Below are 23,937 nucleotides of genomic sequence, written 5' to 3' on the forward strand. Positions count from 1 at the left end.
CAGTGTGATCTCATTTTATTGGACTATTATTATGTGTTGATGTGTATATCACTTTACTGTTGTAGTTGGTGAGAGTGGTGCAATCTTAATTATTATTAAGTATAAATAACTACCTCTGGGAGGGTTGCTATTGTGCTATTTCAACTAAATGTCGTAATACATACTTTTTAATCAAATTAACGGTTAGCCACATTTTTGTACAGTGTCCAAAATCATGCAGTTGAATGTTGCATAAAAACATCAATACATGTAAAAGAGACATTCATACAAACGCCTGAGTGGACAATCGGGCGTTCATTAGATGCATTAAAGTTAAATGATGTTAGGTTTATTTGGCAGGGACAGTGTACATCAATAAATATTCCAGCAAGATAAAATATCAGATACAAACGACAATGAAGGGAGACAAAAGACTGGTGACAATTAGTGAACAGACACAGAATAAAAACTTTGTTCAAAGTCATCATAGGACTCCTCGCCCTTGAACTATTGTTTGCAGACACACTCACACACACACACATCTTATTTTTTTGCTTATTCTATCACTTTTTTGTCACCCGTCTACACTTGAACTTTTTTGCTGCTGTTAAAGAGATAATTTCCCTGATCAGAAAATCAATAAAGACTAATCTAATCTAATCAATAGCAATTTTAGATAGATGGAAGGGGAGGTTGGTCTTAAGTCTTCTTCTTAAGTCTTGTACAAACTGTGAGTAAAAAAATATTGCTGCTCTCATTTGCACCTTGTGTAAATAGAAATACTGCCTGTGTGTTCTTCTTTATTCTCATTTGTGTTTATAACTTAACTATAACTTAGAAGTAAGTTGACCTGTTTTGTGTGTGGTGACAGCTGCTCTATGTGCCTTCAGTTGTCCCCTGAGTGACAAACACATTTTTAAAAATTGAAATTAAACTTGAAATGTGTCCCACTAAAAACACGAGCTCCGCCCGCGCCTCAGGTAACAGGTTGATTTAAACGCCACGTACGGGGTTCGGCTCAAAGATGTGGACTAACGGATTACCAGCTGACACCGTTGACTGACAGCTGCTGCGACCAATCAGCTCTCAACGCGATTGTTTTTACAACCGTCGTGAACACGTTCCAGCCAATGGAAGGCAGCGGGGGCGGGGCGTTGCCATGGTGAGGAGAAATCCTTTTATTTTAGTGGTAGGCTGTGGCCACCATCACATCAGTGACTTGCCTTGCACTGACGGTGCATGACGGCTGTAAACAAACTCCGGAGAAACGGTTGAGCACAATATTATCTGAAGGAGGTCAACAGGTCGGCGTACAAGTAAGTGTTGTTTTTAGACGAACATATTGTAATAATTTTATAAAAATGTAAAGAGTTTTTTTTTTTTTTTCTTTTTCTTTTACGGGTTTTAAGTCAGAGGTGGAACTAATGTAAAGTAAACCTGGTGTGTTTACATCCACTAAACATGTGTGTTGCACCATAGAGACCAGTGACATTAGCTCCCCTCACTGTCTACAGGTGCAAACACGTATAAGCCATTGCACTGCTTGAGAAATTGCGGGTGTTGTCTTTTGCAATGATTTACCACAATGTACTAGACAGACTAATTTCACCATAACTGGTAATATCCTTTTGCAAACTTGACACCAAATACATTCTCTATTTCTATGTTTTCTTTTATCTTTCTTTATGTGCCTAACCAGATGGTGTGGGGTAAAGCCTTGGCTCAGTGCGGGTTGGTTCTGCTGAGTCTGTGGCTGTGTATCCAGTCAGTGCCTATAACTAACCGGACCAAAGAAAAGCTTGACGAGGAAGAGGAGCCATCGCAGAATGCTGTGAGTCAGCTGGACACTGTCATACACAAGTGTAAACATGAGATACAGCTTATTAAATGATGATAGATAGATGTGAGCTTGCTCGTTATTGATAAAAGATTGTAAAAGTAGTGTGTTTGCCGGAAACAAACGGAAGCAATAAAGGTTAATGATGTGGCTCAAAAAACTGAAAACAAACTCAAGTGAAATGTCCATTTTAGCCATGAAAACAAACACTGATGTAGAGTTTATGCTTCAGGGTATTAGGCTTCACTATCAACGCTACCTGCAAGAAGTCTTGGAGTACCTCGAGGAAGACCCCCACTTCAGAGAAAAGCTCAAAACTGTCAACATGGACGACCTCATGGCATGTCTGCACGTCCACTAAACACTACATCATTTTGCAACCCCCTTTACTGGCATGGCTAACATAAGCATTGACCTGTGGCATGATCATTTGTGCCGACAGGAAGGTAAATTTTCCAAAGGGCTGGACTTTGTCCATCACAGTGTGCGCACCAAACTGGATGAGTTGAAGAGGGAGGAGATGAACAGGCTGCGGATGCTCGTCAGGGCCAAAATTGCAGCTGAAACGGACAAAGGTAAATATTTTGCATGCACTGCTAATGTTTCGCTGACAAACTCGTGCACTTTTCAAGTTTTGTAATCCAAGAAATATAGCACGTGTCTCCCAGTACGTCATCTGACAGCGAGTTCTACACATGGTCTTAGATTAAGTAGTAACAGACATTCAGATCAAGCTATGAAACACATTTACACTCACTCTGAAGACTTTGAGGGTAACTTTGAGTAAACAGCGCTTGTGTAAACATAACTTGTTCCTACCAACAGTGTCTTAAAGAAGTGGTGTGGAAATGTCTTAAACACACACACACTTGCTCATTGAAACTTTTCATTATTTTCTACCTTGCAGGTGGGACAGTGGACCATCGGGTCCTGCTGAAATACTCCGAGTACCTCAACCACATGAATCCTGAAAAGTTTGAAGCGGAGGACCTGGATCGCCTCTTACAAACGGTACACGGTGTGATGTAAAATCGCCTGTGCACAGTTCATTTACTTTGCTACGATGTTGCCCCATATTTTCTGCTAAAACTAGCATGGAGGAACCTGAAGAGCCGTCAGTACATATAGTGGTTTTGTCACACTGGAATGAAAGTGAAAACCCTGAGGAAACGTCAGCCTGCAGTGGAGTTGTCAATCAAGTGGATCTTGATCCTGACATAGACTTGTGTCGAGTTAATGTTTGTTTTATGGTAATTTATTAACCGTTCGTTGTCTCTGAACCGTTCGTTGAAGAGCAATTGAAATGATCAATGAAATGAAAAATGATCGAATTAGTGTTTGCTTTGTTGGCAAGGCTTTAATTTGACTATTTACCTTCAGGCCTGATCACTTGTGCAGGAGGTGGATCCACTGAGGGCCTTTCTGTGTGGAGTAAACATGTTCCCCCTGTCTCGCATCTGTTGGATCCAGCGTCCCCACAAACCAAAACAGAATGAAGTGGCAGACTCTGTAAAGCACCTTGTGTTGCATCTTTGCATGAGCTGTGCTCTTTAATAAAATAGAGTATTGTTTTAACTGCATGATCTTTTCTGCTGAGAACAATTGTGTATTAACACTGACCCAGCAGCCATTTGACTGTTTGTTTGCATATCATTGCTCACGTGGCATGAGCTAAACTTATACAGCATGTTTTGGATTGATTCAGCATCCTGCCCGAGTGCCTGAATGAGCCATGAAACTGAGACAGACATGTAGTTTGTCTTACACTCTGTTTTGCACTTCTTTGGAATCAATTTCAGAAATTCCTTTGTTGTTGTTCGTTGTTCACAGACATTGAAAAACCTTGAGGACTTTGACAAAGAGCACCACGAGGAGTTCAAGAGATATGAGATGATGAAGGAGCACGAGAGGAGAGAACGCCTGAAGAACATGAACGAGGAGGACCGCAAGAAGGCAGAGCAGGATTATGAGGAGATGAAGAAGAAACGCGCAGAACATCCCAAAGTTAATCATCCTGTAAGTCTCCTGCTGTGATAATAACATGTGTTTTAATCTTGAGTCATTAGATGGAAGAATTATTTGGACTTCATGGGACTTCTAGGAGCAAAATATTGAGACATGAGCCTGTTGAGCAGGTTTTAATTAGATGTACTTAGGAGGATTATTGAAAAGCAAAGAAAAACAACTCTGAAGTGGGCGCATGTGCGCGTGCATGTGTGTGCAGGGCAGTGAAGACCAGCTGAAGGAGGTGTGGGAAAATGAGGACGGTTTGGACCCACAAGACTTTAATCCCAAGACTTTCTTCAAATTACATGGTAACTATTGATGGCATACAGTACATGAACACATACAGTCAGTAATCCGAGTCGTAGAAGGGATCACTGTGGCTGAATATGTTGTACTTTTGTTGTCTTTCCAGTAAACTTGATGTATGATTAATAATTATACAACTCCATAATGTATGGAAAATGGCATGTTGACATAGCAATGATGTTCATGTGATTTTTGTTTTACAGACACTAATGAAGACGGTTTTCTCGATGGGAATGAGATTGAAGCTTTTTTCACGAAAGAGGTGTTTTATGTTTACGCATTTATGTCTAACTGTGGTGATTATACTTAGATAATGTAATATAGAATATAATATACATATAGCATGTAATATAATCCATTTAATTATGTGTGTGTGTTTGCTCTCAAGCTAGAGAAGGTGTACTCTACTGAAGATCGAGAGGCTCATATGGCTGAGATGGAGGAGGAGAGACTTCTAATGAGAGAGCACGTCATGAACGAGGTGAGGCACTACAGCACTTCACTTTATAAGTTCAGTAAGTTAATGAGTGAAGCTTTATTTTTATAAAACAGTGCAGTCAATAGAGGATTTTTGTTTCAGAGCATACAGCAGGTTCAAGTGTAAAAACGGTTTGTGTTCAAATGTAACAACAATGGAGAGTAGTGAGTACTTTAGCAGGGAGTTGAAGAGTCATGACTGCTTCCTCCTGTTTCCTGGGGCAGTTGTGGCCAACAGTTAATCATGAATATCATTTGTTGTCTCTGACATTAAGATGGACACCAATAAAGACAGACTTGTGTCACTGAGTGAGTTCATGGCGGCCTCGAAGAAGGAGGAGTTTATGAAAAATGACGAGTGGGAGGTAAGATCGAGGCCAAGTGTTGGCAAAGTTGTTTTACATATCCTCACTTAACTATCATCCTACTTATTCATTATGTATGACCATTGTTCGTCTGCCCCGTGCACGTTCATGCCTCCTCAGAGCTTAGAAAGTAAACCTGTATACACCGAGGAGGACCTGAGGAATTTTGAACTGAAGCTGGCAGAGCAGGAGAACAGCATTAGCCAGAAGTCAGCCGAGCTGCAGAAACAGAGAGAGGAGCTCGAAAGAAAACAGGAAGAACTCGATGCTCAGCGGAAGACGATACAGGAGGTGAACAAAAAGCCATGTTTTCCATGTGAAATACCATTATTGATCTGTTTCCTTATAAAACATTTACAGCTCTACTAATGCTCTTCAATTTAACCCAATGACGAGAGATTTCGACTAATTATGTGATGCTTTTCCATTGTCTCTCTCCTTTCTCCACTCAGGCTGTAGAAGGAATGGAAAGGTTGAAAGCCCAAAGCAAAAATGACGAGGTCAAACGTAAGTACCATTTGCTGTGATTGTTGGCTAAACTGGATTTGTGAATTTCTCTGTGAGATGAATAAAGTATCTATCTATCTATCTATCTAAAGTCACTTACTGTAGGTCTATTCCTGTCTTTTAGGGGCCCAACCCATCTAGCATCATGAGTTGAGCTTCAAAAATGTTTCAACCCACACTTTTTAGCATCATTCATCTGAAAACAAACTCCATCAGGCAATATGATCGGAGTGTTTGTGTGTATATGTGGAGCAGTGCAGGCGTAGTGTAGCAACCAAGTCTTATCAGCGATTCTTCCAATGTCCACAAAGCATCTTTCTATTTCCAACAGACAAATCAAAAATGTAACTTAAACCCGAGCACAGTACAACTGTCTCTCAATCATCAACACCAAAGTAAAGTGACAGGTGACTCAAACAACCCAGCATGATCCTTGGCCAGTGTCAGCCTCAGCCAAAATATAAAAAATTAAATACAACCCCCTAGTGGTTGGGGAGCGGGAACTCACAAATAAAAATGAGACATGGCTCTTACAGGTGGGTTGGGTCAAGCAGCATGTATCTCTACAAACTACTGAATATTATTTTAAAACGGAACATTGACTTCTGAAGCTTTGCGTGCACTTCTTTGTTTTTGTTTTTTGGTAGTCATACCCCCTTTAAGTGTGCATTGTTCCTTCTGCCTCCATCTGTCTTGAAATAAATAAGTGGTTTCCTGTTTGTAGTGCGGGAATGTTGTAGACAGCAACATGAGATCGAAACACTACACTTCTATAATGTGGAGATGTACTTTGACAACAGTTTGAATCAAACAGACCTTTCTTCATGCCTAAAAGGCATGCATTACAGCTTTAAAGTTCACAGTATTGATTAAAATCCAAAACAAACCCAGTCCTCTTACCTAAACGCTATAGCATATGATACTACATGATTACATAAATGCATTTAAAATGTGCTAATGTGACTCTCCTGTAGGTGAAGGTGAACCAGCACCTGTCGTACCAGGGAACAACCAACCACTGCCCCCCAGTCACCAACAGCAAGACGTGCCAGTGCCAGGACACTCTTAGCAAACCTCACCACTGTTTGCTCTATGAATGCCTGTGAGTGTGTGTATGTACGTTTGCTTCTTAATTATTTCAATATTGTGTTGTGAAAGAATTCCTGAACTCCACATGACAGAAAAATGCTTTGATACTGGAAAAAAGGGTTTTATTTCGCAAGATTAGGTCTGAATCACTACCAGAGAATTTCTTCCAAATTCATCCGTTACTTTTTTTTTTTGAGTTATGCTGCTCACAGACATGGACAGAAAAACACAACCAAAAACATAACCTCCTTCATGGAGCTGGAGCAAAATATGACTTCATTTTCATTTTGTGTCCCTTTTGCCATTCCCCGTAATGGTTGATTCAGCTGCATGAATGACCATTTAAACATTGGAGCTGGTCCAGGTTTCTGTGTGCACAAATTACTTTTTTGATTTTGTCTTTATGATCGGCCTCTGTTCTCCATGGGAAGTTTAATAGAAAAAGTTTTGTCAATTGTACACTGTAGTGTCTTGTCGCTGTGTCTTCTTTTTCTTACCAAAATCTATTTTATGCAAAACTGCAAGTTCCATTTTTTTTCTTTTAATGAGATAAAAAAAACTGTCGTGCCCATTTTAGCAAGTGTTTACACATCAATAGAATAAATCTATTTGTTTAAAAAAGTAAATACATTTTTGAGATTTCCCACTAAGCTCTCTGCTTCTGTAAGTAACTTTTTAAATGGTTGAGTGTTGCCAGTGAAACTCTTCCAAACACATGAAGCTAAAGAAAAAATCTGGTGTAAATTGTTTGTTCTTTGGACCAGATGATTGTTTACATATTTTTACGTGGATTATTTAATTTAATTTAATTTAATTTAATTTAATTTAATTTAATTTAATTTAATTTAATTTAATTTAATTTAATTTTGCTGGTGTGACTGAATGGATACAAAAGGGGCTGTTTACCATGCGCTTGTGAGAGTGAGTTTTCATAGTTGAATGATTAATGTATTCTCTATTGTTGTCAATGAAAGTGAACATGGGAGTTTAACTGAAGGGTCACATGTCTAAAAAAAACAAAACAAACAGATTCCAGAACAGTCATCAGCAAATATATAGTAGGAAATAAAATAAGGACACTCAATACAGTACAGGGGTAATGACTTTGGTACAGGTTTATTTAAATTTTGGTAGATTTCAATGTCTTATCTTTGGTTTACCTTCTTGATGTTTATTTTTATTTATTTTTTATTTGATGTCCTTTTTTTGTTTTCTAAGTCATTAAATCTGTCCACCAACAACATCATGTGAATTCCTGAAGCTGCTCAACTGTACAAGAATGTAATGTGGAGAATAAAGTGAATAAGCTTGCAGTTATGGAATATCTTCTGTTATACATATTGACGCACACGTATAAGACCACCACAGCTGCCCTAAATGAACAGCATTGGTAATTATTAACATTTATTATGTTTCTGTACTGGTTAACACACCAGTATGTAGAAGCTCTTTAACCAAAATTATATTTTGAATACTAAAATATAAGTATTATTATTGTTGTTATCCATGACTTTTGCAAATTTACTACAGAAAAAAAATAGTTAAGCACATTATTATTTCTTTATACAGATGTCAAATTATGGTTATTGCATTTCTGAACAGATAAAGTTGTTTTAGTGGTTGTTATGCTTGGTTGATTCATTTCTGACTTCTCAGAGAAGCTCAGTGAGCCAGCTCAAATTTGGGTATAAAAAGGTGAATTCAGTTTGTTTTTTTTACAACATTTTATATTTCTAAAACATTTATGTTTTCTCATTTTTATGACAGACGGGTAAAACAGACTGATAAATGTGTTAAGCACTATATATATACTGTACATATATATAACGGAAATTCAGGGTCGTCCGTATGAGTCCTTAAAGCGCTCAATGAGGTATTCACCTGACAAGACTGGAGGGTATTTGTCAGAGCCGTCGCAGCAGGTGATCACTGCCTCGTCATCGGGCTGGGCGAAAAAAGCCAGGGACTGACGAGTGCTGGAGTCTCCGGCAAGGGGCAGCAATACCCTGTGCAGCTGAGGAAGAAGTAAAAAATAATATTTTATCCAGTTTAGCACTTTATGCAGAAACAGGACTTATAAAGTGCTTCACAAGAATAGAACTCAAAAGAGAAGCTGATTTAAGTTAATCAAAAATAGGGATTTGAATGGGTTTCAATGAGCACATTTTTGTCCGTAGGTGTGTTAATGTGAGTATTTTAGTTAACATTGTTAACAATAGACTAATAGAATTAAATGTAAAATATGCATGAAAAAATTGGAGAAATTAAAAGCCAAAATCCCAATGATGTGTCTAGGTGTACTTAAGGATTAACCAGGTGAGACTGTAATAATAAACAAAAAACAAATACAAATGCTGCTCTATGTAAACTTGTCTAACAACTGCAGTAAGAAACCAAATTTACTTATGAAACACATACACATTATGACACTGATATCAGAGGGCAATATTTCTAATTATTCTTAGAATTTTAACACTTGTATTTATGTATTACCTTCTCAGATTAATCATTTTCATGATCTTCATCACTGTCCTCTTCAAAACCATACTCACCTCTTCTAAAATAGATTACTATGTAATTACAATTTTCTGTCATTTTATCGTTTGTCTCTGTGTCTTGAGTGTTTGAAAGGCGCTTATAAATAAAATGCACAAGTTAATGTGCTGAATGTTTTAAGCACATACATCAGACTTATGCAGTCAGTTCTATCCGTGTGAAGAAATTAAGCATGATTACAGAACTCAACAGCTGCAAAGGAAACTCGCTCTCTACTCACCACAGAGACAAACCGATCACTGGTCCAGCGCTGCATCAGGTCAGCGATGTTGACGAGGACAGTTCCAGGAATCAGGGGAGCACAGATGAATTCATCTGATCGTGTACGGATCTGAGGTTGAAGTTCAGTCATAATGATTAAACAAAACAACACTGCATCGGTGGTGAATGTGTTTACTGAACTGTTGTGATGTATAAGTTGTGATGCTAGCATGTTTACCTGCAGACCTTCAGAGCTTTGGAACAACAGTGTGATGCTGCCGTAGTCTGAATGCTCTCCACAGCGAACCTGGCCTCCCTTCACTCTCTCAGTGTTCACCGGTGGGTAATACAGACAACGCAGCGTTGTGCCATTCATATTAGCTACAAGAGACAAAACACACTGGTGCAATAATAACGCAATATGCAATGCTGTTATATAGGAATGTATTTTTTCAAAAAAAATTTGCAAATTCAAAAAAGTGTGTTTGAAACATACTGGTAAAGCTCTGTCCAACCAGGTATATCCTCCCTAACTATTCAGAACTGTACAGTTAGACAAGTGTTGAACTGTACATACTTCCTATGAACTGGTGTTCACTCACGAAAACCTCTGGGTCCAGACCCAGACTGTGGGCCATCACCCTCATCACCCGCAGACTCAGCTCTTTACAGCGCTGGAAGAAAGACGTGTGGATCTCCCTGAACCCAGACCCTGTGTCTGACGATGGCCATCTCTAAAAACCGAAGGAAAAGGCAATTATGTCTTTAAGAAACTTTAGATTTCTGAGGCTGAAACTATTCTTATGTTAAATCTCTGTCTCTTTTTTTTTTTTAAGTCTTTTTCATTTGCCTTATTACTATTGTTGATTATTGATTATTGTTGATTATTAGTATACTAATAATAATACTGGCCATCCTCAACCCTAATTTATAAATTGGGCTCAAAATACAAAAAAACAAACAGAGGACCAGATTTCAGACTGATTAAAGGAGGGTCAATTGTATAAAATGGACAAAGTCAACGTTAAAAAGACACATTACTATGTCTGGGTCAAGTGATGAAGTGTTGAATGATTCCTTTAGGTCTCCAGGTCGACGTGGATTCAACCTGAAAAAGAAAAGATGTTAATTTAACACTGTATGTGTGAGCTGTGTAAGCTGAACTCAAAACCCTGTCCCCTGTTTTCCCAAACACAAACAAAACAGGTATGTTTGATTTGTGACTGTGTGACTTTACTATGGTCATTTATATTGCTTTTTATGACTAATAATGCTGTGCCACTGTTGTGTAAAACTGATATTTTATGTCAGTTTTCTATGTAAGGCACATGAAGTTTACTTGCATTGGATTTAAAAACAAACACTTTGTGCAGATGAGATATTTCTTTAGTATTATTAGTAGTAGTAGTATTATTATTATCATCATTATTGTTGTTGATGATACATTTTGATTCTCAGATATTCACACATTAGTGAAACAACAAGTGAAATCTACTTTATACCTCTCAGTCTCCAGTGACACCCAGCCGTGGTTAGGACAGCCGGCGAAAGTGTTCCTGCTAAATTCCTGTTTCACCTCATCTGGCTGCAGGAAGAATTTCTTGGACACATCCATAACACGGTCCACCTTTACACACACACACGCACACACAAAAAATTAGAACCCTGTATTGTAATGTAACAAAGTACACATACTCTGTTACTGTACTCAAGTACACAATTCACACATCTGCCCTTTACTTTGTTATTTATATTTCTAGCAACTTTTACTCCACTACATTTCCTCTAACTATCTTTGTTACTCGTTACTACCAAATTAAATCAGAAGAAGAAGAAGAGTTGGCAATGGTCTGCATTTATACAGAGCTTTTCTAGTCTTGATGAGCTGCTTTATAGTTTTGCCATTCAGCCATCCAACATGGGATGAAGTGTCTTGCTCAAGGACACATATGGACTAGCAGAGGCAGGAATTAAACCCACAACCTTCCAGTTGAAAGACAACTCCACCTACCACTGAGCCACCATGGCTCAATCCTTAACTCCTCACTTTTCTAATACTTCTAAAACGTAAGTACATTGTATTTCAGAAAATTCCTTTTGATACTTAAGTAAATGTCATATACTTTAAGACTTTTACTTAAGTAATATTATTAAAAGTGACTTTTCTGGTAAGATACACACTTTAAGGTACTTTATACAAGTTACTGCTAGGATTACGAGTTTGTGACTTGTGCGACAAGTTGTGTCCCTCTTACCTCCTCCTCAGTGATTCCCGTGTTCTTCAAGAAAACAAACCCAATTTCTGTAAAAGCTGCTTTCAGCTCTTGGCTCAGGTCTTGCAGCTGCTGGTCGGAAACATGCCTTTCACTCAGGCTGTAAGCACCAAAGTCCACGACGGGAATACTCATTTTTACTCAACCACACAGGCTACAATGTGCCTGAGAGTCTCAGCAGCTTCAGCAAAGTCACGGAATAACAGTTAGCAGGACTCTGAAAACATTCCTCCAATGTGGCTTTTAACAGCCAATAGGAAAGAAGTTCCCTGTGACGCAAAGGGGAGGAGTAACAAGTCTGTTTGGTGTTGTGTGGCAGCAGGTAGGGGGCGCCACACTTTTATTTATTTTACACCTTAACAGGTTGATCTTTGGAGAGAGATAGAGATAATCAGTGTTTGGTGCATGTACACAACCTGGACTCTACAGGCCGAAGCACGCACACCTGAGAAGATGTTTGACGTGGACAAAGAGTGGAGCATCTCCTTCGCAGGCTGTGGCTTCATGGGGATTTACTATGTCGGCGCCTCCAGCTGTATCCTCGAAAGGTTTCCTCACTTCATTCAGGGTGCCTCTAAAATCTATGGATCCTCTGCAGGTTCACTGATGGCTGCTGCTCTCACCACTGGAATCCCTCTGGGTAAGAGTGGAGGACCAAACCTAAAAACTCTATTTATAGTGTCTTTTACTTTTGTCATAGCAAGTAAGTGAAGTTTGTTTATATAGCACTTTACACAGATAAAAAAAAAGTGCTGTACAATCATAAATAAAATACTTAAATGTCAGTAGTATACTTGCATGTTGGAGATGACCTTTCTCTGTATAAAAATAAATGAAATAAAATAGAGACCACACCTGTGTAATGTAAAAAGCTTACTCTAAAATAACAGAAAGTGCTTCATTTGCATTTGACCATAAAAATGGGAAAACATACATAATTATAATTATTCTTTTGAATATCTGTTATTATAACAACCTAAGTCCCCATATACAGTAGGACATTTGATATAAGTCACAAATAGTCGACAAAATTTGACACATTACCACTAAATACCACTGTTTTTTGGGGTTTTTAATTGAGAATTTGACTCTACCTCTGCTCCATCTCATATATATTTTACTTGTTAGTCATCGCTGTGTTTCTCTGTAGAAAAATGCTGTGCTGATTTAATGTGCATGGCCAAAGAGGCCAGGAAGCACAAACTGGGGCCCCTGCATCCAACCTTCAACCTGCTGCAGATGGTGCAAGACTCTCTGCTGAGAAGTCTTCCAGACGACGCTCATGTCCGAGCCTCTGGGAAACTCTGCGTGTCTCTGACCAGAGTGTCTGATGGGAAAAATGTCCTGGTGTCAGAGTTCGATACAAGAGAGGAGCTCATTCAGGTACTGTCTGGGAGTTAAAATGCCCCCTTTGGACTAAGATTTGTAAGTTATTATTATCATCATTATTATCGTTGTATAACGTTGTGTCATGTATAGAAAATATACTCTGTCCAATTGGACCAACAAGGCATCATTATTTAGAGACACAGACATGCAAGCCAGAGCAGAACATAGAACATAAATATACCTTCTTGATATTTTATTCAGGCTTTAAAAACACAGGTAACTTATAGACATTAACCTTCACTAATTATTCCATCCTGTTATCTTCAGTGCACCAGAACATTTTCTGGTTTTGATAAAACCCTTTATTGAGTATGGGTGTTTTTAATTAATTGTACAAAACTAAATAATTCACAATTTTACCTTATTTACACAAATTATTTAGTTCCTCAACATACATTTTTTTACCCTCACCTTTGAGGGTAAAAAGGATCAATCATTTTTATTATAATATAGAATAAAAAAAAACACATGCATATAATAGTTGTGAATCATCAAACATACACATTTTACATTTTGCTCTTGTCACCATTTGTATTGTGAATTGTTTGACAAAAGTTTGTCTTCTTTAAAAAATTGGGTCAGTTTCCCCATTAAAAAAAGGTATAGGAAACTCTATGATGGCTGACTTTATATGTGTTAGATCTAATGAAATGCAAAATCGAAAACTTAATTTAAAGGTAATGTGGGGGCTAAACCAGCCTTCTTTTCCAGATGATTTATTCCCATGTCACAAGAATTTCTTACAGCCTTATCAAATAAGAAGAAAAAGGTGCTGTTTCTATTTTATTTCATTTATTTGTATACACTGAAATTGTATTTATCTTTTTCAGTATCCAACATGAAAGTATACTGAATTATATGTCCTTTTACCAGGTGCTGTTATGCAGCTGCTTTGTGCCGTTCTACTGTGGCGTTGTTCCTCCTGTCTACAGAGGAGTGGTGAGTAATAATCTCGCATGCTGCTCCACTTGTCTGTTCAGGTGGGATGTTTACTTAGATGTTCACCGTGTTGGTCAATTTCTCTTCAGCGCTACGTGGACGGTGCCGTCAGTGACAACCTGCCTCGCTGTCACCTGAAATACACAGTGACCGTTTCTGCGTATGCCGGTGAGAGTGACATCTCCCCTCCGGCAGGTACCATGAACCTGCACGAGGTGCGCTTCAACAACGTCAGCATTCAGGTCAGCGCGGAGAACATGTACAGAGTGACCAGCACCTTCTTCCCCCCTGAGCCTGAGGTGAGTGAGACACTGCAGGAGCTCCATGGACTCACAGCAGTTGAAGGGATAGTTCAGGTCTTTTTTTTTTTTGAAGATTGGTAGTATGAAGTTCTGACACTATCTCTATGGACTTTGGTTAAAAAAAAAACCTGAACTATCTTTCCCTTACTCTTACTTTACTATTTTACAGCCGGATATATAAGGTTAACTGATATGTGAGGTCACCAGTATTTAGGATTAGTACATTGTGTACATTATCATATCATTGTGTGTGCCAATTCCTTACAATTCAACTTAAGGTTTTTTATATTTTTTGGGCCCAAGCACATATTGGAATTCACTTCTGAAAGGAGGTACTAAACATTGGTGAAAACGGATGAAAATTGGCACACAATTTTAAGCAACATTTTTTGCAAAATAGCTCAGTAGCACCCCCAAACGTAAAACCAGAGAGAACACAGCTGAAACTAAGTTGCACCAAATAGTGGTGGGAACATGTCACAGCCCAAGACAATCAAAAAAGTCTATCAGGACCATGGCCTCAACTCAACAGGAAGTCAGCCATTTTGAATGGCTGACTTCTAATCATACAAAACTGATTTGAAGGGGCATGGCCATGGCAACCATCGGAATTATGGTGATTTCAAGCAATTGCCAGGAAACAGGAAGTGGCCTGTTCATAGGTGACACTAGAGACCTGGCCAGAAATCATCAGCACATGAAAACTAAGTCAAGGGCATAGCGGGGATGTTGCGTGCAGCTTTAATTAAATGTGTTTTTTGATGGATAAAACATGATTTTTCATGTTTTCAATCAAATATCTTGTGAGTGTAGACAATTCCTTCCAAGGTTCAAGCAAAAATAGCCTGCACTATTCATACATTTGTGAGACATTTCTCTGTAAATCCACATGTAGATCCCTTATCTTGCAAATCTATTTGTCAAGATGAATGCAAGATTGAAATAAAACTTTGCCAATACCTTTCTTAGTTATGAAATGATTTACAAATTTATTGTGATGTATTCTTTATGCCTTCTGGTTTCACTCTTGTTATGAGACCAGTGGACTGTGAACCACTGTAATCCTCTGCAGATTAAGTGATCCTGTTTTGCATTCTCATCAAGAACCCTTGGGTTTTACAGGTTATGTCTAAAATCTGCCAGAATGGTTATATTGATGCTCTCCGCTTCCTGCAAGAGAACAGTAAGGACATTTTTGTCAGTGAGGACGGAAACAGAAAAACATTGCCAGATTCTGCGATTGATCCAGTATGTATTATTTAAAAAAAGTATTTTGTATTTAATAAATGTCACAGATCTGATCACCAGCAATTGTGCACTGAAAAGTTTGGAGCTGGACTCACCCAGATGTGCTTGTTGTGAGCTGGTGAAGGAGCAGGAGGAGAACACACAGCAAGATGGCTTGAAACACCATGAGCACTTTTGGCTGAATCCACAGCTCACAGAGAAACTCCCAATTCACATCAGAAGGGGTAAGTGAAGTAAGTGTGAACTCTGCATTTTAATTAATTTTTTTTTTATTTCTGGGCCATTTTGGGCAGTTAGTTTAAGTTTCCCTGTGTTTGTGTCAGCGTTGTGTGAGGCCTGTAGAGCGTCACATGCTGCCGATGGTCTGTTTTCGCACGTGGCCGAGTACCTGCCAAAGAAAGTGACTTCATACCTGCAGATTCCTTGCACTCGGCCCATTGAGTCGGCCTACTCTCTAGCTCACAGGTAAGATACACTAGCATGTATTTAACCTGCTGTAATGACACAAATGAACAACTTTCCCAAGAGTTTAGCCAATCATGTGCTGTACCAATAAGCAAGTAAATGAATTCATAAACAGGGATACACATAGCTAGACTGTCATATTTTAGCAGTAAAAAAACACAGGCGTTACTGATCCCATCAACGATGGCATGTATGACAGTGAACTACAGAGCTTGCTCTATGGTGAGATAAATGGAACTCAGCCTTGATTAGCTTGATTATTTACACCTGTGATTTTCCTACACAAATGACTGTTGTGCAAATGGCACTTTCTTCCTTGAGTCATTTTGTAAAAATAACTGGATTTAAATACGGTGCCAGTTTATGTTGCTGTGTTCATGTGACAAAGGGGGAGAAATTGTAGCTTTAATTGTGTCATGAGATTTTCCTTTTAAGGAAAACCCCATCTCCATGGCAAATAGAGTGACAGTGAAAGCAAGGCTTATGTAGGTGGTTGATTCAAAAGGTCAGCTCGTCATCAAGCTCTGCAGAAGCCTGATAACGAGCTGTTCATTGGAATCAGGTGTGTTGGAACAGGGCAACATCTAAGACATGGAGGGCAGTGTTCCCTGAGGACCAGGGTTCAGGAAACACTGGGTTAATGTAATGTAATGTGTGGGTGCTGTTTTTATTTCTCTCACCATTACTCTGTGCAGTTTGACCGTCATAGTGACCGGTTTAGGCCCCAGAGTTAACTATTTCAGGTTTAACATTTTGTCCCTGTAAACATGTTAATATATTTGTTTTCACTCAAGCTGAAATTAATGTAGGATTTATTGTTTGGACTGAACTGTTCTCATTTATCAAATTGATAATGTTTTTATATTTGGTACATATTATGCTGTTCCATTTTATTTGATTTTACTTACTTTTCATTTATATTATATGTACATACTGTATATATATCTATATATCTATATCTATCTATATATATATATTTATATATACATTTAAAAGGTTTGTATACTGTATATATATATATATATATATATATATAGATATAGATATAGATATAGATATATAGATATATATATCTTATAACTGTGTGACTACACAATTTCCTCCGGGATGAATAAAATATTCTGATTCTGATTCTGATTGTGAAATAAATCCTTCCAGACTGGTGGACTGGATCCCAGATGTGACCAAAGACATGAGCTGGCTCTATGACATGGCTGAAGACGTTTACAAGCAAGCGTGGAAGAAGGGGGTGAAAGACAACGACAGGTATATCATGTGAAGGTCATATGTCTTATCCCGCTCAATGCCTCGCTTTTACTGGTTCAGATATGATATGGTTTTTCACACTATGTGCTCGTTGCAGTTGAGCAAGTGCTTTGTACGTGTACAGTATGTAAAGGGTCCAGCGTGTAACACTTATTTACACACAATATGTTTGTGTAAGTGTATAATCGCTTGGCCTGAACGGATGTGTGTCCTGTGTGCTGTAATTCCTTCTGCACTTAATTGCACATGACTCTATCCCAGTTGGGAAGAGTTTTCAAAGAGCTTCTGAGACTCGTCACACAAATTGCTGCATTCGACTCACACAAAAATATTGCTTAACTTCTGTCTTTCCGTGATGCTTTCTATAGAGAAGCCGCTCTGCACAGATGTACAAGTCTGCCATTAGGCCTGAACATGTGGAGTAAAGGAGACGATGACCTAATCACTCCCCCATTGACCCCAGAAGGCAGTGGCACGCCCAGCCTCGTGTTCAACTGGGATGAAAACAGTGCGGTGGACAACATGCCTCTGACTCCACCCCCCACGCCCACCATCAGCCACACCTCTGAGTTTGAGGAAGCTGCTTCAGAATCACCTAATAATGCAGGACGAGGCTGGGGTTTGGGCAGAGCGGTGGGGTGGTTCCAGAACATTGCCTCAAAAAGACAAGAAAAGAAATGATTCATTGTCATTTTTTTTTTGCATTTCAGTAAATATTTTTAATATTGTAGAGAGGAAAAGAAAGTGGAAATGTTGAATAAATGAATGCAAATGTTCTGTGTTGTGTGGTGTCTTAATCCAGGCCAATAGTAGATTAGAGTAAGAAGCAGTTTCTTGGGTTTTAATCCATATCAAACATGTACTAATCAATATTTTATATAAACCAATGGAGACTGTGTAAAGTGTGAAAGGCACAGCCCAAATGTGACACAGCTGAAGAGAAAGATCATCTTTGTCGGCTCCACTAAACAGTTCAGCATCTTTGCAAGCTCAATGTTTCTATTAAACGCTCTTCACTCATTGTTGAAGCAGCAGGATCAAGATAATAAAGCTACATTATGATTTACTTTTGATTATTGATATGGACAGTACACTCAAAAATATTTTAGTTTTTTTTCCCCTGAAAGATTAAAAAATAAAACAGAGAAATTGTCAAAACTGTCTTGAGGAAACAGATAAATCTAATTTAGATATTTACACATTTTTTTACTGAGAATTTTACTGAGAATGATCTATTGTTGCAGTCTTTCATAATCATAAAACTCCATAATCACAGCAACAGTCAACTGTGTAAACAGTTATAGTAATATACAATCAACATACATATATATGTATATATATGTATATACATATATATATATACAGTATACAAACCTTTTTAATGTATATGACAGGATAATTGCTCCCTCCTGGGAATTCATTTTACAGAAAAATGTGGGTTTTACAAATAAAATTTGAAAGAAAACAGAATATACTATAGGTACTATAAAACATTAAAACATACAATAAAAATAAATGTATTTTAATAATTATAAAATAAATATGCGGTTATAAGTTATGAAACCGTTATGTCACGCAGCGGCCCTGACTGCAGCAGTGTGTGAAGAGATTCCAGCTTGTTTTCTATTTTCAAACATGTGACATCCGAGTGGAGTAAGTTGCGCAACACCATTCTGTAGCCAACTTACTCTGAGCCCATTTACCTCTGGTTGTAGTGGAGATAACACAACTGTTTACATGTGGAAACCACTGCATGAACTCCTGATGCACCACCAGCTGAACTCTTTGACTTTCCATCAACCTCACTGTGAATGGAACCACCAGAGAGGACGTTCTGCTGGGATGAGGAGTGGAACATCTCGTTTGCAGGTTGTGGATTCAGGAGTATGTATCATATGGGAGCCATGTGCTGTGTCTTGGAGCGGATACCTCAGCTAGTTCATGGTGCGTCTAAAATCTGTGGAGCTTCGTCTGGATGCCTCGTTGCTGCAGCTCTGACTGTTGGGATTCCCATTGGTGAGTCAAAACAAAGGTTTTCCCCAGCCTTTAAAGCTAACCTTTAGTTTTTTTCCTTTTGTTATGTAATGTAGAGGGCACGGCCTATAGCATTACACAACATCATTCTGTATGTTGAACAGCATAGTCATTATGGTCTGAGGTTGGATACTTTCCATACAAGGGTTTATAAATATCCCATTCTCCTCCATACACAGCCATGTCAATTGTATTTCAATAACAAAATAGGAGTCTGATGCTCATTTCTCAACATTGGCTGCCAGCCATTTTCAGAGCAGTGGCCGAATTGACGTCTAGAGCAAGCCAGTAATGAAAAAACACACTTAATTAACAGTTAATTAAAATCTTTTTTTTTTTGTTTTTCAATATGAGTTAACGATCATAAAAAAGAAATGTCAGGATTATGTTATGTCAGAGTTATGTTAAGGATGGTTGGAGCAAATTAAGTACTTAGCAAGTTCACACAAGTTCACACAAGTTCACACAAGTTCACTAGCATATACTGTATATAGCACACAGTCTTTGCAATAGTGTCCAAAGTCCAAATGTCGAGGGTCAAAGCCAAGGGAGGCAAAAAAGGTAAATATAAAATTTCCCAATCAAAATACAAACATTATGCAGTACGATAACATCACTATGAAAACAAAATCATGTTTTGTGTTTCGCAAGGTTTTTTTTTGTTTTTGTTTGTGAAGCAAATAATAAAAAGGCGATAAGGAATGAACAGTGAGATAAGATGAAACAATAACCATAATACATTACATAACATTACCTAGAACGCAGTTTACGACACCAAGAGATTGATAGAACTAAAAGATTTAATGATCCATTCTGTAATTTATCCTGCCTTTCCTCCACAGAGCAGTTCTGTATGGATGTGATGACGATGGCAAAAGAGGCCAGAAGACACACACTGGGAGTTTTTCACCCGACCTTCAGTCTGCTGCGGAGAGTGCGGGTTTTCCTGCTGGAGAAACTTCCTGAGGACGCCCACCTCCGGGCCTCTGGGAAGCTCTGTGTGTCCCTCACCAGAATGTCTGATGGGAAGAATGTTTTAGTGTCAGAGTTTGACAGCAGAGAAGAGCTCATTCAGGTAGAATGGAGCGGTGAAAGGCCTTTCACAACCTTGTCTTGTTTCCTCTCATCTTTATTCTCATTGTCTCCCTTTGTAGGTTCTCATGTGCAGCTGCTTTTTCCCCCTTTACTGTGGTTTCATTCCACCATCATACCGTGGAGTGGTCAGTAAATCCCTGTATACGTCTATAATCTCCCTCAGAGCCACATCTGACAAATTGTTCAGGATTAGCATTCTCGATTCATCGATTAATCGTTTGGTCCATAAAATATCAGAAAACCTTTAAAAATGTTGATCGTTGTTCGTCAAACCCGAAAATGATGATGTTCTCAAATGTCTTGTTTTGTCCATAAACCAAAATGATTAACTTTTAATGATTTCTTTGTTATCCAGAGTAAAGAAATTAAGAAATTAAGAAAATACTAAACAATCTGAAATCTTGTTTTCATCATGAAAAAAGCTTCAAACTGGTTAATCAATTATCAAAATATTTGTCGATTCATTTAGTAATCGATTAATAATCCATTAATTGTTTCAGCTCTAAATCAGAAGATGTTTTAATGTCTCCTTTTGAAAAGATTGTACAGTATGTGCCTGGTCAGGTGAGATATGTCCGTCATGTACATTTGCTCTCCTCTCAGCACTACATGGACGGAGCCCTGAGCAACAACATGCCCCTGTTGGAGAACAGAAACACCATCACCGTAGCTCCATTCTCTGGTGAGAGCGACATCTGCCCCAAAGAGGGAACCCTCAACTTCTGTGAGGTGCACTACGGCAACGTCAGCATCCAGGTCAACACCGGCAATGTGCACCGCATATGTACATCCTTCCTACCTCCGAGACCTGAGGTTGGGCTCCCTTCATACTCTGAGTATTTGAAGTCATCAGTCAGTTTGAATAATGAATAAAGTTCCTTGTGATTTACATTTGTGCTCGACAGAAACTGGCTGAGATCTTTCACAATGGCTACAAGGATGCTCTTCGTTTCCTGAGAGAAAAAGGCGAGATGCACCACCTTCACCTCATCTCATGATGGAAATCTGTTTGGTTGACACGTAATAAACAATCATCAACTGTCTCTTTCAGATCTGCTTGGGACACAATGTCGTCCTCCCAGTTTGGTGGCACAAATGGACAAACCCAATTGCTGCGAGTCGATGAGGAAAGTGGCTCGAGCAGATGTAACCAAGAAGATCCTGCTGGACAGACTGAAGCCAACACAAGAGACAGATCACTGGCCGGACCAGGACGTCATAGCAAACCTCCCAGCAGAAATCGAGAGAAGTACGTGGGACAGATGGGACTGGTTGGATTCTTCACCAGCCAGGAAACCTTCAGGAATATGTAGCCATGAGACACGGTGTTTACCTTGTACAGACAATAAGAGTTATCACTTATTTCTATTTCACTGGGATCAAAAGTGTAAATATCCAGTTGTAATATTGACAAATAATCTTAGTTCCCTTCCTGTGACATTTGAAACACTCTGTGTGTGTGTGTGTGTGTTAGTCCTGTGTGAGGCTTGCAGGGAGAGTGGTGATGGCGTCAGTTGGTCTTGGCTCACTGACTTCCTCCCAATCAAAGTGGTCTTGTATCTGCTGACCATCCTCATGCTGCCCGTGGAGCTGATCCTTTTCCTTACAAAGAGGTAAAGACTTTTCTTTAAAGAATCTGTGCCATCTAATGGTGAGAGGACTTCTCCTTGCCCTGCCATTCCAAAGTGGGTCAGGTCTGGGAACTTAGGTGGCCTTCACTTATCAGTTGGTCTTCTTGTTTGAATAGTCATTTCAAGTGATTTTACACTTTTACAAACATATACAAGAGTATATTCAATTTCAGAACTCTTCTAAATTGTACACACTAGTCCTTTAGTTGCATGTATGCTTAAAAGCTAAACACATGGTTGAATTGATAGTTTTTTTATGATATTTTTGGGGGCTTTTTCCCCCCTTTATTGGACAGGACAGTGAAGCAAGAAAGGGAGAACCCTCACCGCAAAGGACCACATGTGGAATCAAACATGGGTTACTACGGGGCGTTATCCTTTGCCGCATTGAATCAAATGTTGTCTTAATATTGTCTTTTAAACTCTCATTGTTCTCTGTGTTGCGACAGCATCATCGAGGTGGGCTATGCAGTCCTTTGCAGTCTCTTCAACAGGTGACCCATTACATTATTCAATATCAAATTATCATTGTAACATAAATTCATTAGTGTTATTCATTAGAGTCACGTTTAGGTACCTTTAAGTTTGGTTAGGGAAGGGAGAAATTCCAGAAAATCCTGCCTATTGTGCCTCTAAACTACTGTACAAAATGGAGACATCGATCCACCAGAAGCGTGTGGACTTTTAGAGGCTGTAATTGTTATTATTTTGGTGTACACACCTTTTGTTTACCATCACCACATTATCTTCAGTTGTAAAACTGACAACACAGATAGCATCTTGTTAATAAGAGGAGTGATTGTAACCATTCCTGTCTCTATCTGTATGTTCATCTAGCGCCACACCCAAGCAGCAATGCAGCAAAAGATCCATGGACACCAGACAGGAGACAGGAGACATCAATAACAGGAAACCTTTGACCTCAGTAATAAATCGGGGGTCCAATAATAATCTCCACTGGGACGACAACAGTAACCTCAACCATAAACCAGGAAGAAACTAGATCTACCATCGGCTGGATGCCTCTGCCTGACTGATGAAGTCAGCATACATTTCCAAGACTCATATAAAAGCTGCTTATTGACTTAAAAGGACTTTCATTTTTTGTGATTCACAAGAATGGGATGGACAGAAGAAACTTTATGAATCTTTGAATTCATGAACGTGCCATGCTTTTGAGTGAACATTTTGAAAACGGGGGAATAAATACAATACCCGGTCCAATATTGGTCCAATATGCCAGGAAAAAGAAAAAGTAAAAGCCATGAAACCTTATTGACATAAATGCTTCATTAATCACAGGCAACATACTGTAAAGAAAGGTGTCCACCACTATCCTGTGCCAAGGACATGAGTGAGGGGTGCAAATGTCTCCCACACAGTTGGAGCACTGTGTCTTTGAAATGACTAGGTGCTTGGTAAGTGGTAAATTCAGCAGTGCAAATGGCTTGACAGGTAAGCTGATTAAAAGAGGTTAAAGACTGACATCAGTGTCTGTAGGACTTCAGGTTTGTGACACTGGCATCACATCAGATTGAATACAGTGGTTGTGTGCCATCCGTATTTTCAATAAACAAGAGACAAGATCATCAGCTAAAAGCAAACATTTTTCTTGGATCTGTTTTCATTGAGCCTGTGTAAAAACATTAGCATGAGCACTCAAAAGACTTTTAGTTTATCCATTGTTGCAAAAACACAATGCCTTCATAAAAGGCAGGTAGTTTGGTCAAGGGAGAGAATGTTGCTGTCATTTATGTCATTATCATTTGTGTAAATCTAACACTGCTACAGTGTTTTTGTGGCACAGTGGTCAAAGGTGAACACCTCGTTACTGATATCGTGGATTAGACTTTATCACATATAACCTTTGTTCTGCATCTGCCTTTTTTTTTTTTTCATGTTGGCCACAACTTATGTTCATCAAATGAAAAAATAAAACCGTTAAAAAGTCTTGAATTGTGATTACCGTTC

At 38.8% G+C, this 23,937-nt stretch overlaps 4 protein-coding genes across 6 annotated transcripts; 3 read left to right on the forward strand and 1 right to left on the reverse strand.

Annotated features, from left to right (window-relative positions):
* Nucleotides 1-546: 546 nt before the first annotated feature.
* On the forward strand, nt 547-7,880 carry LOC131470534 (nucleobindin-2-like). Of its 3 annotated transcripts, XM_058646425.1 has the most exons (14): nt 550-709; nt 960-1,295; nt 1,679-1,810; nt 2,049-2,160; nt 2,263-2,391; nt 2,724-2,827; nt 3,647-3,832; nt 4,041-4,131; nt 4,333-4,391; nt 4,518-4,610; nt 4,882-4,971; nt 5,092-5,262; nt 5,424-5,478; nt 6,453-7,880. In XM_058646425.1, exons 3-14 carry the CDS (start codon nt 1,679-1,681, stop codon nt 6,545-6,547), a joined length of 1,317 nt encoding a protein of 438 aa, XP_058502408.1. In that variant the 5' UTR covers nt 550-709; nt 960-1,295; the 3' UTR covers nt 6,548-7,880. The 3 variants fall into 3 exon arrangements, with proteins under 3 accessions (XP_058502407.1, XP_058502408.1, XP_058502410.1); XM_058646424.1 differs by having other exon boundaries at nt 547-1,295; XM_058646427.1 differs by lacking the exons at nt 550-709; nt 960-1,295 and having other exon boundaries at nt 1,673-1,810; nt 2,259-2,391.
* A 469-nt stretch (nt 7,881-8,349) lies between these two features.
* si:dkey-10o6.2 (uncharacterized protein LOC100124608 homolog) lies at nt 8,350-11,770 on the reverse strand. Its single transcript, XM_058646428.1, has 7 exons — nt 11,580-11,770; nt 10,827-10,951; nt 10,366-10,432; nt 9,902-10,058; nt 9,563-9,705; nt 9,344-9,454; nt 8,350-8,581 (listed from the first exon to the last, which is right to left on the reverse strand). The coding sequence occupies exons 1-7, from the start codon at nt 11,730-11,732 to the stop codon at nt 8,402-8,404; spliced, it is 936 nt and encodes a 311-aa protein (XP_058502411.1). The 5' UTR covers nt 11,733-11,770; the 3' UTR covers nt 8,350-8,401.
* Nucleotides 11,771-12,018: 248 nt separating this feature from the next.
* On the forward strand, nt 12,019-17,963 carry LOC131470214 (1-acylglycerol-3-phosphate O-acyltransferase Pnpla3-like). The gene is made up of 9 exons (XM_058645884.1): nt 12,019-12,237; nt 12,748-12,980; nt 13,860-13,925; nt 14,015-14,224; nt 15,350-15,410; nt 15,523-15,699; nt 15,799-15,940; nt 17,099-17,206; nt 17,575-17,963. Exons 1-9 carry the CDS (start codon nt 12,051-12,053, stop codon nt 17,885-17,887), a joined length of 1,497 nt encoding a protein of 498 aa, XP_058501867.1. The 5' UTR covers nt 12,019-12,050; the 3' UTR covers nt 17,888-17,963.
* A 938-nt stretch (nt 17,964-18,901) lies between these two features.
* LOC131470322 (patatin-like phospholipase domain-containing protein 2) lies at nt 18,902-23,917 on the forward strand. Its single transcript, XM_058646066.1, has 9 exons — nt 18,902-19,222; nt 20,083-20,315; nt 20,395-20,460; nt 20,939-21,148; nt 21,241-21,301; nt 21,387-21,584; nt 21,810-21,948; nt 22,416-22,460; nt 22,804-23,917. Exons 1-9 carry the CDS (start codon nt 19,018-19,020, stop codon nt 22,967-22,969), a joined length of 1,323 nt encoding a protein of 440 aa, XP_058502049.1. The 5' UTR covers nt 18,902-19,017; the 3' UTR covers nt 22,970-23,917.
* Nucleotides 23,918-23,937: the final 20 nt, after the last annotated feature.

This window comes from Solea solea, chromosome 12, assembly GCF_958295425.1.
Source record: "Solea solea chromosome 12, fSolSol10.1, whole genome shotgun sequence".
In the NCBI taxonomy this organism is placed as follows: domain Eukaryota; kingdom Metazoa; phylum Chordata; class Actinopteri; order Pleuronectiformes; family Soleidae; genus Solea; species Solea solea.

What these genes read in the sequence shown, in the direction of transcription:
- LOC131470534 (XM_058646424.1), top strand. Translation starts at nt 1,679, where the DNA reads ATGGTGTGGGGTAAAGCCTTGGCTCAGTGCGGGTTGGTTCTGCTGAGT. An exon ending in GACTTTCTTCAAATTACATG is followed by an intron (nt 4,132 to 4,332) that starts GTAACTATTGAT and finishes TTTGTTTTACAG; the next exon opens with ACACTAATGAAGACGGTTTT. An exon ending in GAGAGCACGTCATGAACGAG is followed by an intron (nt 4,611 to 4,881) that starts GTGAGGCACTAC and finishes TCTGACATTAAG; the next exon opens with ATGGACACCAATAAAGACAG.
- si:dkey-10o6.2 (XM_058646428.1), bottom strand. Translation starts at nt 11,732, where the DNA reads ATGAGTATTCCCGTCGTGGACTTTGGTGCTTACAGCCTGAGTGAAAGG. An exon ending in CGGGAATCACTGAGGAGGAG is followed by an intron (nt 10,952 to 11,579) that starts GTAAGAGGGACA and finishes GTGTGTGTAAAG; the next exon opens with GTGGACCGTGTTATGGATGT. An exon ending in GTGTCACTGGAGACTGAGAG is followed by an intron (nt 10,433 to 10,826) that starts GTATAAAGTAGA and finishes TTTCTTTTTCAG; the next exon opens with GTTGAATCCACGTCGACCTG.
- LOC131470214 (XM_058645884.1), top strand. Translation starts at nt 12,051, where the DNA reads ATGTTTGACGTGGACAAAGAGTGGAGCATCTCCTTCGCAGGCTGTGGC. An exon ending in CAAGAGAGGAGCTCATTCAG is followed by an intron (nt 12,981 to 13,859) that starts GTACTGTCTGGG and finishes TCCTTTTACCAG; the next exon opens with GTGCTGTTATGCAGCTGCTT. An exon ending in GCCTACTCTCTAGCTCACAG is followed by an intron (nt 15,941 to 17,098) that starts GTAAGATACACT and finishes AAATCCTTCCAG; the next exon opens with ACTGGTGGACTGGATCCCAG.
- LOC131470322 (XM_058646066.1), top strand. Translation starts at nt 19,018, where the DNA reads ATGGAACCACCAGAGAGGACGTTCTGCTGGGATGAGGAGTGGAACATC. An exon ending in CACCATCATACCGTGGAGTG is followed by an intron (nt 20,461 to 20,938) that starts GTCAGTAAATCC and finishes CTCTCCTCTCAG; the next exon opens with CACTACATGGACGGAGCCCT. An exon ending in TCCTACCTCCGAGACCTGAG is followed by an intron (nt 21,149 to 21,240) that starts GTTGGGCTCCCT and finishes TGTGCTCGACAG; the next exon opens with AAACTGGCTGAGATCTTTCA.